This window comes from Schistocerca americana, chromosome X (assembly GCF_021461395.2).
Source record: "Schistocerca americana isolate TAMUIC-IGC-003095 chromosome X, iqSchAmer2.1, whole genome shotgun sequence".
Lineage (NCBI taxonomy): Eukaryota > Metazoa > Arthropoda > Insecta > Orthoptera > Acrididae > Schistocerca > Schistocerca americana.
This window is the reverse complement of record NC_060130.1, coordinates 174,203,654-174,218,032: the sequence shown is the minus strand read 5'-3', so window position 1 is coordinate 174,218,032 and position 14,379 is coordinate 174,203,654. Positions and strand designations below refer to the sequence as shown.

Sequence of the window (14,379 nt, the reverse complement as noted above, 5' to 3'; positions counted from 1 at the left end):
CAACTGTTAATTTTTTTAATAACCAGCAAAGTCATCTGAAACTTATGGTCTTTATTCTCCAATACCACCATGTGCACATGGTTGCCATAAATACGAGCATGATTTTCCTATGTTTTTTGGTAAGTCCCTCCCCCTCATACTTCAAACTTTGCATACTATACCTAAAAAGAGTACGAACTGAAGGTTGGTTTCCAAATCAATGATTGTTCCATACAGTTCTTTTATTTGAGATGTTTAATACACACTCCTAAAATGTCTGTTGTCCCTTTATATGAGACAAAACAGAGAAAGCCAATTTATTCCAAACTACATATAAAAGTAATCACAGATATATAAACTTCAGAAGTGGCTTTCAACTTCTGAAAGGAATATGCACTGTCACACAGTAACTTACCTCTAATCCATTAGTAAATATTTTGGTTCTGCTAGTCCCTTTTATCACATGTACATCCTTTTCTGGTCCATCCTCTGCTCACAGAAATGCTCTTTGTTCAAGTACACACACTATAGTCAAAGACTTTGAAAAACAAGCTGTTATCAAATTGAAGCACCTAGAAGCCAATGAAATTTTGCTGTCTCTCTCTCTCTCTCTCTCTCTCTCTCTCTCTCTCTCTCTCTCACACACACACACACACACACACACACACAAATCAGTGGAAATGTTAATGATTACAGTTGCAGTTCTCTGTGGAAATGTTAATGATTAGAGTTGCAGTCCTCTGTGACAGGTAGAACAGCCATCTAAATGCATTAGTGGTGTTCGCATTTAGGTAGGATATACAAAGACCACGAACGCTGTCACATATTGAGAGATCAAAGTGAAGGACATGGAGATGCTGCATCCTCATCTCACACAGCATGATCAGCACCTAACAAAGTTTGAAAGTGATCTCACTGTAGGTCTCTCTCTGGTTGATCAAATTGTACAATATCCAGATTTGTTAGGTATTCCAATGTGACACTGGCCCAATGTTGGACTGCATGGGAAGGCGAGGGCACATCTGTACCTGGCAGCCAAGAATAACTAACGGACCCACCGCAATACCCCATTTAATCCAGCACCACTGGTCAGAGACTAGCAGCAGCTGGTCTAAGGAATTTCTGTCCAGTGAGGAGGCTGCCATTAACACCACAACAAATGGTTGCACTTGGAATGGTGCCATGATTGAGAAGCAAGGATGGCTGGTGAATGGTGTTCATTGTGCTCGGCGATGAAGTGCAGTTCTGCACTACCCACAGTCACCATTGTTGGTGAATGACACACACACAGAGAGAGAGAGAGAGAGAGAGAGAGAGAGAGAGATGGGGGGGGGGGGTGTAGTACATTACACAAGACTGCCTGCGAAGTGTCTTTTAACAGTTACGCTGCAGCCTCGCTGCTTATCCAGAATAATTTCCGTGCAGCTGTTCACATAGCTATCAGAATCCCAACAGATTAAAAAATTATGCTCCTGGAGTGACTGTGAAGCAGCTACTCACGACTCAAGTTTCAGGACATATAGCACTGGCTGCAGCGCAAAACACAAACCAGCTTGCCTGGTGAGGATTGTAGTGAGCAGCAACAGTGAAGGTTAAATGGACCAGCAAGACTCAGTGGGCTTGATCCTCCATCACCATGCCATGCCAGCAAGCAGAGAGGGGGCAGCATAAATGCACCCTTAGTGTTTCTGTGAATAAATTATGGACCTACACTCGACCCTACAATGAACTACTGCTCAAAACCACTGAAGTCGCAAATGACAGTAATTTGGAATCAATGGAATGCAAGCTACAGGGCATATTTGTAACAGTTCTTTTTTTTAACAGTGTGGTGCCTACTGCTGCTCAAATTGTTGCTTCAGACACAGTACAACGTGCCACAGCCATACACTGAACATGATCATCTTCCCACTCTGTAGTGCCACATGCCCGTCCAGAGCCTAGACTTCTTGTGACACTATCTTCCATTGAACACTGCTGCCAGCAACCATGTACAGTGCTTACTTTGCTACTAAGTCTTTCAGCAATATCACAGAAGGAACATCCAACTTCTTGTAGCCCTATTACATGACCTTGTCCAAACTCGGCAAGCTGTTGATAGTGGCGTCTTTGTCACCTTAAAGGCATTCGTGACTATCAACAACTCACTACATCCAATCTGAAAGGTAACTAAATCTCATGACCTTTACAGAAGGTATTTAAAGCAAACCTGATTTGCATTCTCATAGTGGTGTTACTAGTGCCACTCTTATGGCACTGGCGCAAAATGTGAACAGACATCATCTTTCAGATGTGGAAACACACTGACCAACTTTTGTTTATCTTGCGTAACTACTCTCCTTGGTGTAGGGATTTTATTTTATTTTTTCGTTGATGTATATGTGACCCTCATAATCACTTTGTAAGTAGATGATGGAGCCCTTGTGTGCATTAAAGCCTCTAAGTAGGAGAAATGGGTAGAAGAGTTGTATTATGAAGTGGGCCTCACTGTGTATCCCTCTTGTAATGGTAAATACTGGAAGCATAATGCTATCCACTGTGCTGCATGAATTTTAACAGCAACTGCTTGGACTTCTGTAACCATCTGGACAATATGGCCGTGTCACCAATAAAGTCATCCATGCTCTGGAGTGTACAGAAACTTATTACTGAGGCATCATAAGTGTAAAATATAGTTTCTGCAAACACAAACACATGGTGTCTCCCATGTTCCATGACTTCCCAGTTCCTCAACATGTGTCCAGCACATTTTAATCTTCTTCTGCAGTAAAGGAGTCACCTTACACTCGAAGCGGGAATTTATCAGAGGGATTTGAACCCACTCCTCTTGAATACAAGGTCAATGCCTTACCCACTGTGCCAGATTGCTTGGTGTTGCAATCTGACCTGCAATCTGGCCAAGATGGAATCTTGCTGTAATGACCCCAGAGGTAATCTTGTGATTAATGCCAACATAAATGCTTCTATCTGCTGGAACTGCCAAACTATTTATGATTCATAATCATAGTGGCATAACAGGATATAGCAATTTCTGTGAAGTCTTTTCGTGATTTTAAGAATTCCAATAATGTTTTACAACATTTTCTGAAGTGTAAACTGATATCAAATGAACCTCTTCCTCATTTTGCAATTAAATACACATTATGACAAACAATGTGTGTTCTATCACTATTATTTTTGCTACTTTTTAATATTTATCTTGAAGTAGATTGAACTGCAGAGTGTTTGTTGGCTATCTGTACTCCCCAGCAGCACACCCAAACCACAGCTCACAGCTCTGAGTACTATGGGACTTAACTTCTGAGGTCATCAGTCCCCTAGAACTTAGAACTACTTAAACCTAACTAACCCAAGGACACCACACACATCCATGCCTGAGGCAGGATTCGAACCTGCGACAATAGCGGTAGCACGGTTCCAGACTGTAGCACCTAGAACCGCTCGGCCACTCCGGCTGGCCCAAACCACAGCGAGTGCTTTTATGGGATATGATAAGTGCCATTTCTTTCCTACAAGAAGTAGGTAGAACCTTGCAATTCTCAGCACATATAATAGACAGGGGTGCAACAGGTGGGCAAAGAGTTGTTCACTAATTTATGTTTTGAGACAACAGCCATCCATCCAACAGCACATAGCTGACCTTGAAGTTGATTGTTTTATAGAGGTTTTTACCATCCTTGTGACCCACTTAGTTTGACAAGATCCCCATTTCATGACACACACACACACACACACACACACACACACACACACACACAAAACACTACCTTGGCCAACAATTGTCACTGAAGCAAACCACAGTACGTAACACGAGGACCGGTGTCATTGGCCAGCCCCAGCTCACAAACCACAGATTCAATTAATACATTCTCAGCCATGACTAGCTGAAATCCATGTTGTGCTTTTAATTCATATAATTTATACAGAACTCTCCACAGCTGCTAGGAACTGGTATAAATTCTCCTCGGTAATGGCAAAAAGATGGATCAAAATTCCTCACAACCAATTCATGCTTGTAGAAATTGAATCAAGTAGATATGAACTTGAAATAAGCTCTTGATGAACTACCTTAAACTTTAAAATTCCAGTGCTTCATCTAATAAGAAAATACTGGAGGTCTGGGCAGTTATGCAGTTCTATTTTATTGATTTGAAGTTAATTTGGCAGGTATTAATGTTTTTTGTTTGGTGATAACTGGCTTTCACTATACTGAATATTATTTACAACTTCCATCTTCTTTTAACTTACTGTTGCATTTTTTGTTCTTCAGAAAGCAGTTTTCCATCCCTTCTACAGTCAAGGTCACCAAAGCACAATAGTATTCAACCTATAAATGTATTTCAAAAACTGATTATTTATGAAATTTCCAATCCAAATTTCAGCCTTAAAGGGATGCTGTGAATAACTTCAGAAAAATCTGATAGCTGTATTATTATATCTTTCTTTAAACACCATTAACATCTGATATTAATATGGGTAAGTATAATCCTATCTCTTCACATACTGCACGAATGCTTTCATCTCTATAGAACCACAATGCGTATCATAATTTGTTTTCCAAATTCTAAATCTTTTTCTGTCCCCACAACTTTTTCTTTTACTGTAACTTGCAGTGTAAAGTTATCTACTCAAGGTGCCTTAGCACATACCTCCCTAAGCTGTCTTTTGCTGGCAAGGGCTAGCCACAGATATCTTTGCTCATCTATTCCTTCAAAATACTTCACCATTTAATACTTTACTTTCAGAAATTTCTTCCTTAATTTCATCTCAATTTTCAATGTCAGGAGATGTCTTGTTAAAGAAATTTTGCTTCTGGCAGCAACCTCACTTTGGCCTTTGTGTGTAATATTGCTTCAAAAAAGAGGAATTCTTTCATTATTAAATTGTCTCTTTCCCAGTTATAAGTAACACAACAAATGACTAAAATTAAGAACTTTTCAAGGCCTCTGACTGCCAGAACTTCGTATAAATCCTGTGGACACTTTCCATTTTGACACATTCTGATGCCTCCAATACAAAATCCCACGGGTATTACTATAACAACTCCTATATCACTGCAAACAATATGTAGTTGCTTACCATCAGACAATAATAAGAAATCATCAAAATTAAACAACTGATAAGCAGTTTCATTACTGAGCAACTTACATGGAACTCGTGCTCGGAGCTGACGACGGTGACCTTTGTGACAATGGTCCGACAGATGTTAGTGTTGAGCTGCTCCTAGATCGTGCAGTATAGCCAGAAGAAGTACCCGGCTCTGCCATCATACTCCACATCGATGACTGACTTGACGTTGCATTAGGGAAACATATACTAGACGAAGATGAAGATGATGAAGCCGGTGATAAATTTTGTGGTAATGTTCTCACATACTCAGAAACTTTTGTATATGACTGTACAGTTCCAGAGCCATAATAACCAGATGAGGCAGGTGTGTCTCCCTCTGCTCCAATATTCAGTGATGTTGATGAAGAACTGGAGGAAACTGGATTTTCAGCTTCAGCACACGACGCTTCAGCAAAAGGTGGCAGTGGGCTGCTGCAACAACAATATCTGTATCATGTCAAATATTTGTATCCCCTATTATGCAGTGCTCATCTACAGGGGAGTGCAGGGGTAGGGACTTTAGTAATATACACAGAATTATAGAAAGGCTTCTCATTCAACAAATGTAATCACATGCTTCGTGCATCATCACAGTTGTGCCTATCCCTTCAAGGTCTTGTCACCACGCTATGTTTTCAAATTGTCTAAATTGAAGTAATGGCACAAAGTCAAAATACTAACTTACAAAATTTTTTGATTACACTTCACAAAATGACGACATTGAAATATAAATATGTCAAACAATTAATTGTTTGAGTAAGTAACAGGAAGATAACAAAAATTACTTACAAGCCTTCTTCCTAAATGTAAAATAGAAATGTAAATTAAAGTTGCAATAGTGGTGATCGATTTCCCATCATTACTGCCTCCCCCCCCCCCCCTTCCACCCTCCTTTACAAGTATGTCAATCAATGTCAAAGGCTGGAATCAAACTCTGTCTTGTTCAAAAAGCATCTAAGCAGTGGTCTGATGTTATTAAGAGAACCATAGAAGTCTATAGCAGTATGGCAACACATAAGCCAAACCTTGTTCCTCTTAGTACAATGAAAAACAAGTCCAAAGTCGCAAATTTTTTTTTATTCACTTCACGACTAGTTTTGGGTCAAGGCCCATTTTCAGATCATCATAACATAGACAAAAATGGTATTTCCAAAGTTGTGAAAACCAGGTGAAAATGGGCAACAAACAGTTGCAGTGGATACAGATTGTTCATTTTAATTCAAAAAATCTGTAAGAAGCCTGTAATTACATAGTAGTACAGACCAATTTTTTTTCAATATTTTCAATAAAGGAACAAGTATGCACTAGAAATATATGCATTTGTAAGAAATTAAAAACTGCAGAGCGTTGGCAATAAACAGCTGACAATTTTCAGTGATCAGACTGGGAAGGATTACAAGCATGAACAATACCGTCAACACCAAACTATCTGGCTCATGACTCTCCCGCCTACTTAATTAATATCACAATAATACTTCTCCAGGATAAAATGAGGATTAATTTATTATACGCACTGTACTTTTCCACCACTTTAACAAGACGGCACCACCTGCAATGATGTGTAGCTTTTCAAAATGTTTTACGTATCTGTTGTGCCTCTAGCACATCAAGAGTCACAATTATAAGCTACATACTGTATAGTTTATATTGAATAAATTAGCAAAACCATTCTTCAACAAATGATACTTAGAAACCCTCTTTCAGCACTAACAGACAACAATGAACAAACATAGAGGGCAGCTCTGTTGGCAACTCTGTGTTCTTTGTTTCTTCAGCTGCATACCAGACATCTGAAATGCGTGCACTGTTTGATTACTGTTTTTGTGGTCCTTTGTGTTTTAATTAAATAACCTGAAATGGGTCACAAACAAAAAAATTTATAGTAACTATGGATCAGAAACTACAAGCTGTAATGTGACTCAATTATGGGTAAGCAGCCAAAACTATTGCATTTGAATTAGGGGTGGGGAAAAGTACTGATGAGGACTGGAAGAAAAATTGAGCAGAAATTGAAAAGAGGTATGCTACCCCAATTACTGGAAGTAGAACAAAAGTATGGAAGACAATGCTGAAAGGTAAGCAAAACAAAGTTGAGGAAGCTTTATTTTTGTGGCATGAACATTTAATAGGAAATCGTTTGTCCATTACTGTTCCAATATTTCAGGAAAAAGCACTGCAATTTCAGCAGTAAATAGGAATATTCACACTTTACTGCCAGTGAGGTACAGTTGGATAGGTGGGGGAGAGAGAGAGAGAGAGAGAGAGAGAGAGAGAGAGAGAGAGAGAGAGAGAGAGAGAGAGAGAGACCATTTGTGGGCAGGCTTTATCCACTCCCAAAGTGACTGTGCCATTGTTTAAATACTACCTCTCCAAGTTAATTAACAAGGAGGGAATTTCTGGTGAACAGCTGTACAATTGTGATGATAGTGGTGTAAATTACAAGATGCCCCAAACCAAAATGCTTGCTTTTTTTTAAAAAAAAAAAAGGACGTTGCGGCACCTGGATACAATACCAGTGAGGAATAAGTTACCATATTGGCTTGCAGTAATACACCTTACAACTGAGGCTTAGGCTTAAGTTAATAGGCAAAACACAGAAGCCTAGACCTTTCAAAAAGTTGGGTATCACTGCCCCTAAATTACTCTCATCAAAAGCAAACATGGATGAATTCAGAAATCTTTAACCTGGTTCCAAAACAAATTCACACCAGCTGTAGAGAACTATTTGAAAAACAACAATTTACTGAGGAAAGTTCTGCTGCTTCTTGATAACATAACTTCATATTCTGTCAGTGACAAACTCAGGGATGGAGGTATCAAAGCAGTGTTTTTACCACCAAATGTGACTGATCTTTGCCAGCCGGTGGACCAGTCCACCCTTGGAATGCTAAACAAGAAGTATCACCACTGTCTTCTCAATTCATAGATATCAGCAATTGGTAATAATGAAGACCGTGTAAATATTCTGAAGAGGATAGACTTGCTAAATGTCATAAGGTGGTTGGCCAAAGCAGGGGAAGATATTCTGAACATATCACTTGTAAGGTCTTTGAGAATTCTTTTAGACCACAAAGGTCCATGGGTGAAACCAAAGTCAAAGATGGAAGTGATGATATTGCTTCATTGTTCAAAAACATACCAGGCTGTGTGAATATTGATACAGAGGATGTCACAGAACAGGTGGTAAATGATGAAGGTGATGAACTAACTGACAATGATATTGTGGAAATGGTAATGCAGGAGGAAGCAACACAGGAAGAAGAGGCAAACTTAGATGACAGAAGAAATCTCATCCCACATTTGGAAGGGGTCAAGGTGACTGAGGCTATGCTGCAGTACATAAGTGAGGAGGAAGAAGCAATGCCAGCTGATATCATCTGTTTGCGTAAGTACAGGGATATTGCAGGATGAAAGAGGGCTAAAGGAGGGAAACCGTCATCTACCAAAGACTTTTTTAAAAACTTCAAACCTGTAAGTTTCATGTCTGCTGTTACTCCTGGCTTTTCACAAGTGTGTAATCTTACATTCATACTTTACAAAGCAGATTGTTTTATGTATCTAGGAATAATTTTTGAAGGGTGTAGTATGTATATAACAAACACTTATAACTAGCATGTATTATGCAAGAAGTCAGAAAATTTTAATAAATTGGGTTATGATATAAAAAAAGGGTGTTTTGAATGGTACGACTAGGTGTCGGAAGAGAGAATTTATAGAACTCCAGACTATCCAGATTTTTTGTTACCTGGTTTGACCTTCTGCCACATTAGGCCAGACAGTCAAGAGTCTGCTGTATATATAGGGTGAATATAATAATAATAATTGTTGTTGTTACATCAGTACTTCAAATTATTGCTGAACAGCTCTTGATATATGATAAACAATGACAAAGTCATCCCCATGTACTACTGTAGCTTAGTTTACTTAAAACAAAGTACACTGTCTTCTTTTCTTGTTATTGATTTGACACACTGACACTCACATGTAATAACTTATGTTATCTTCTCCTTCCTTTCTTTCCAGTTGTTTTTCATTCTTTTCCTATGCTTCTCTCTTCTTTCTTCTGACAGTACTGCACCAGTCTTTTTCTTTGTTTTCTCCCGGAAGCCCTACAAACTTTTTACTTTTGGTCTGAATTTTCCTTTTAAGTGTCCATAGCATACAACTCTTCTCTTCCTCACTGCGTCTAATATTGGCTCTGTTCTTTCATAAACTTCTTTAGCACTTTTTTATTTCCATTTCCCATTGTCATATATTGGTCCCAAAACTTTCCCGATTATTTTGCTTTTCTTCTTTTCTATTTCACCTCATTGTTTAACTCTATTTAACAAAAGGCATTCTGGATCATAAAGACATTCTGGTCTAATTACAGAGTTTTGCAGTTATGGAAATAGCTTTATTGTTATACAAGTTTTTTGTTAACTGAAAACCCACTCCCACTTTCCCTGCTCTTGCTAAGTTAGCTTCCTTTTCCTAAGCATTTGGTTGTATTATTTGGCAACAAATTTAAATTTTACAGCCTTTTTTTATTATTCCATAATCAGCTTCCGTATATTTTGGTGCCTCATTCGCATCTGTCATCCCCACCACACCTCACCCGCCATCCACCAAACCAGATATACACAGGCTTGTTTTTAAAGCTGTCTCTTGTTCTGTTCTCCTCTTCCATTCCCTGATTACCTTTCCTAGTATACAACTGAACAGCAGTGGGAACATTCCATATATACATGTCTTACACCAGTTTTGGTCTCAAAAGTTTCTGAGATTTCACTTAAAAAATAAATTTTGTATTTTGTATTTGTTAGTGTTTATTTTATGATTGCCACTGATTTGTTGTCAACTCCAAATTCTTTTTAAAGTGCTAAATAAAGTTTCCCTGGCTTTTGTGAAGTCTACAAATGTTATGCAAATGCTTTTGCTCGCACTCTTCTATACCTGATTATAAAGTTTGTTCCGCAGATTTAAAATTTGTTGCACACAGTATAATTCCTTTCTGACCCCCCCTCCAGGACTCTCCTAATTGCTAATCCAGTTGACTTTCCAGCCTGTTTTGTAATGCCTTCGAGAGAATTTTGTAAGTCACTGAAAGGAGGGATATTCCTCTAAAGTTGTTTGAGTAGTTTTATCTCCTTTCTTGTGGAAAGGGTGATTTAAGGCTGTTTTCCAATATTCTGGTATAATTTCTGTTTTCTAGACTTTTTGGAAGGCTCCATTAGCTTCTTGACTATTCCAGAAACTGCAATATCCACATTTCAGATCTTTAATGATGCTTTGGATTTCAGCCATGCTGAAGGGGCCAAGTTTGTGTAAGTGCACCCCAGATTTTGTTCTACGAATTTTGCTCTTGATCCTCCACAATTTAACAACTTCTTGAAATAGCTTTCTAACATCACAGTTTTCTTGGTTGTTTATGACTTACTTTACATCTTCATTTTTGAAGCACATGTTAAGTGGCTGGTAAGTCTGGAGGTTTTGCTTAAAAGTTTTAATGAAGTTCCTGGTATTGTTCTTTTGGAGGTCTTCCTCATTTACTGATGGCTGGCTCCTTAAAACTTTCATTTGATTGCCCTTATGGTTTTTGATGTACGACACCTTTGTTTTTAAAGTTGATAAAGTCATCACTTACTTTGGTGGGGTACCATTTCTGCCAGGCCTTTTTTCTAAGCAGTAATACTTTTTTGACATTGTTCATTCCATGATTTGTGCTTTTTGTCTTTTCTGAATGGTGCTATTTCAAAAGTGGGCTTGACTAATTTTATTTTAACCTCCTTCTAGACTTCTGAGATGATATTTAGCTGTTCTTGTTTCTTAACTTTCAGAGTTTCAGTATCAATTTTATGAAGCCTATGCTCTTGTCTCGTAGCCTTGCTTGTGGAAAAAATGACATTTTATTGTGATTAAATAGTGATCTGTTTCTATATTTGCACTGTTTCTAACTTTTATGTTCATGAATTCTTCTTCATTCGTAACCCATCTGCTGCTGTGGGCATGTATACACGTCATGCTACACCATTCCCTAGGTGTTGTGGACTTGTATACGCACGCCACTTGGATTTTCCTACACTGCTATGGACATCTGAATGCATCCTGAACCACCGAGTTCTCACTGCTGCTGATGAGTTACTTTCACATCTTCTAGAACATAAGAAGTTTCGATTTATCATATAACGTATGTGCCTCATTGCGTGCTATGATTTGCAGAAAAGTTCGCTTTGATAGCTTGAATCGTTTGAGATATGATGACTGTTATGACCACATGATGCGCAACATCCAAGGACACGAATAGACGCATGGCACGCAAGTGTCCTTCATATATAAAACCCAATAACTCGAGAGCGAAATGAGACATCCTTCTGCTTTCAATTTTAAATAAAATTTCAATATTTTTCCTATATCTCGTTTAAACAATGGAAAATCTAGGGTGAAATGTAACAATATTGGGAAAAGGAAAGTTGCTACTCACCATATAATGGAGATGTGCGTGAGTTGCACTCACGTGTGTGTGTGTGTGTGCGTGTGTGTGTGTACAGTCTTTTTGTTGTGCCTATCTGTGACTCAGCATATCCGCTATACTGTCAGTAGCACCTCTCCTTTTCACAATATTTCTACATTTCATTTACTGTGATGTATGAGCTAAAATCAACCATATGCAAAGTTCACACAAGGCATTTTTATCTCTGCAGTATCTTTAAAATTTCATGCAACGTTTTACTTAATCTGATGCAGCAAAGTAACTACAGCACATAACAAGAAGAAATTCAGTCCTGTATCAAGCAAAGATATCAGACAGTAAGATGTTGAAAAAAATCAATTTTTTTCACCTAACTGTTTTCTTAAAAATGGATGATAAGGATTTCATAGCAGTCGGCAAGTCTGCATGGGTGGAACTGGGCGTGTTGTTCCCAACTGTCTGTCGGATATAAACCCACGAATGTGAGAATGAAATATTCTTCTGCTCTCAGTTTTGAATAAAATTTTGGTATCTTGTCTACAATTCATTCACAGCAATTTATAAGCTAAAATCAACCATACACAAAGTTCACCCACAGTTTCACCTCTGCAAACCCTTTAAAATTTTGTGCAATGTTCTACTTAATTTGATGCAGCACAGTTAGCATGAGGGATAACAAAAAGAAATTCAGTTCTTTATAAAGTGCATATGTCAGGCTGTAAGATGAGCAAAAATCAAAATTTTCAGCTAATATGTTTTTGAAAAATCTGATGATAAGTACTTCACATCAGCTGGAACACCGTCTCTCTGCACAGGCACAAACATTTGGCAAGCAGTACAGCCACAACAAATGCAGGCCCAGCAAGGAGGGCAAAGAGCTTATTAGTAGCAGAATAACAGTTATCTGAAATTTTCCTAGGTTTGTATTAGTGGAGTTTCAAGTTTTCTGTTTCCTCAGCAGTTTCTTAAAATTTGTGGACATGAATTTGATGTTGGACCTCTGTGTAGTTCTATTAGTCTTTCCCCAATTTTATTTTTTCTTTTGTGTGCTAGATACTCTTCAACAGTTTTCCAGAATTTTCTTTCTTTTCCACTCTTAGCACTGAAGTCTCCTAATTTTTTTAAAAAACATTTTTCAACTGAATCTTTGATAATCATGTTCCAGTGATTCCCATAAGTTTTCAACTCTTTCTAGATTCCTTTATCACCCTCATTTATTAGAGCAAAAGTTTATTAAGATGTAAGGCTTATTCGCACATTATACATTAAGAACTGAGAGCCTTTTGCTTGGAGAATCAAAGATCTATGACTAAATTTACTGCTGTTCTGCTGACAATGAATCCTGTTCCAAGATGTGGAATACCTTTCTTTACTTTGAGAATCCTATATCTCTCAGATTCTATAATGTCTTCATCTGTGTATCTTGTTTCCTGAACAGCCAGGAGTTGTGTTTGGTATTCAACTTTAAATAGTTATTTTAGTTTCCCCGTTTTCAAAAGTGTGTTTATATTTAGGGCACCAGGGAAGAATATCCTTTTTGTCCTTAATTTACATATAAGGCTTAGAAGAACACTGCAAATCCTTCACTTTGCACATTGTTCCAGGCTCCCGAGAATTCGATGGCCCGTATGCACTGCTTTCTGTGATAAAGGATTTCTTTTTTAAATTATGTCCTGGGGTAGTTCCATTTGGACAAATTTCCATCATCAGCTATTTGATATTCTTGTTTGTGATCTGATGTGCGCCAATTCACATTTAAAACTGAGATTATAAGTCCCAGAGTATTATTTCAGCTGCCCCTCACTACAAAACTGCCAAGTTACAAATGTATGTGACAAAGCTGTTCACAACTAAATTCTTCATATAATACTGTTACAATCCAAACTACAGTACAAAATGGGCAATTTTTTTAAACCCATGGCCTTTCAGTGTTGCATTTGTTAACCTAGCACCAGATCTTCAAACTTTATATCCAAAATATCAACACAGTAATGAAAAGATACAAATTTGAAATGACAAAGTCAGACAAAGGAGTATTGACACAGACTTTAGACCAAGCCTGGCAAAGTGTGGTTCATGAGTCATTCTCCTTGAGCGAGTCCTTCCCCCTCCAACTCAACTTGTGTGGTGTCATCATGGCCTCATCACAGACAAGTCAGCCAATTGCAGGGACGACTATCTGTCATCTCGAATCGTGAGCTCCAGCTACTCCCTATACACGAACAACACAAGACATACACTACTAAAACTCTGATCTTTATTTGGATTTTTATCTCAAACTCTTACACCTGCATTAATTACAGTATTATGAAATGGATAGTTTGCCACCCATGATATAGAAGATATGTTGAGTTGTATACAGAAAAAACAAAAAGACTGCTATAAATTTGAGAATTCGGCCAAAAGCCGTCTTCTAAAGTACAAGTGAGTTTCCTAATTCAGAAGGAGGTCTCTGGGCTGAAAGCACAAATTTATAACAGTCTTTTTGTTGTGCATATCTGCGACTCAACATCTCTTCTATATGGTGAGTAACAATCTACTCCTTTCATAACATTGTCATTATTCCAGCCTGTACTTCCCATTGTTTAATCACATTAATGAATTTGAATATTCAGGTTAGATTTATTTAACTTGGTCTTGAAAAGTTCTGCAATATTGATTTCAATTTGTGTTGTGGAAAGAAGTTCATGTTCCAATGACTCAATGGTCACTGCATTACACTGATCAGATCTGAAGTACTACTTTCAAGAAAATGTACTCTCACAAATATATGATGATCTGGGGGGTGGTGGTGGTGGGGGGGGGGGGGGGGGGGGGGGGGGAATACTTTAGGAGAGAAG

General features: G+C 38.1%; 1 protein-coding gene across 6 annotated transcripts in view; it reads right to left on the bottom strand.

The window, feature by feature from the left end:
• LOC124555039 (ubiquitin carboxyl-terminal hydrolase 15-like) overlaps positions 1-14,379 on the bottom strand; it is a 185,935-nt gene that overhangs the window by 115,037 nt on the left and 56,519 nt on the right. For 5 of the 6 annotated variants that reach the window (XM_047128805.1, XM_047128806.1, XM_047128808.1 and 2 more), the window contains one exon: positions 5,128-5,520. In XM_047128805.1, coding sequence (XP_046984761.1) covers positions 5,128-5,520 — 393 coding nt within the window. The remainder of the gene's footprint in view (positions 1-5,127; positions 5,521-14,379) is intronic. The other variant, XM_047128807.1, reaches the window with a different exon arrangement.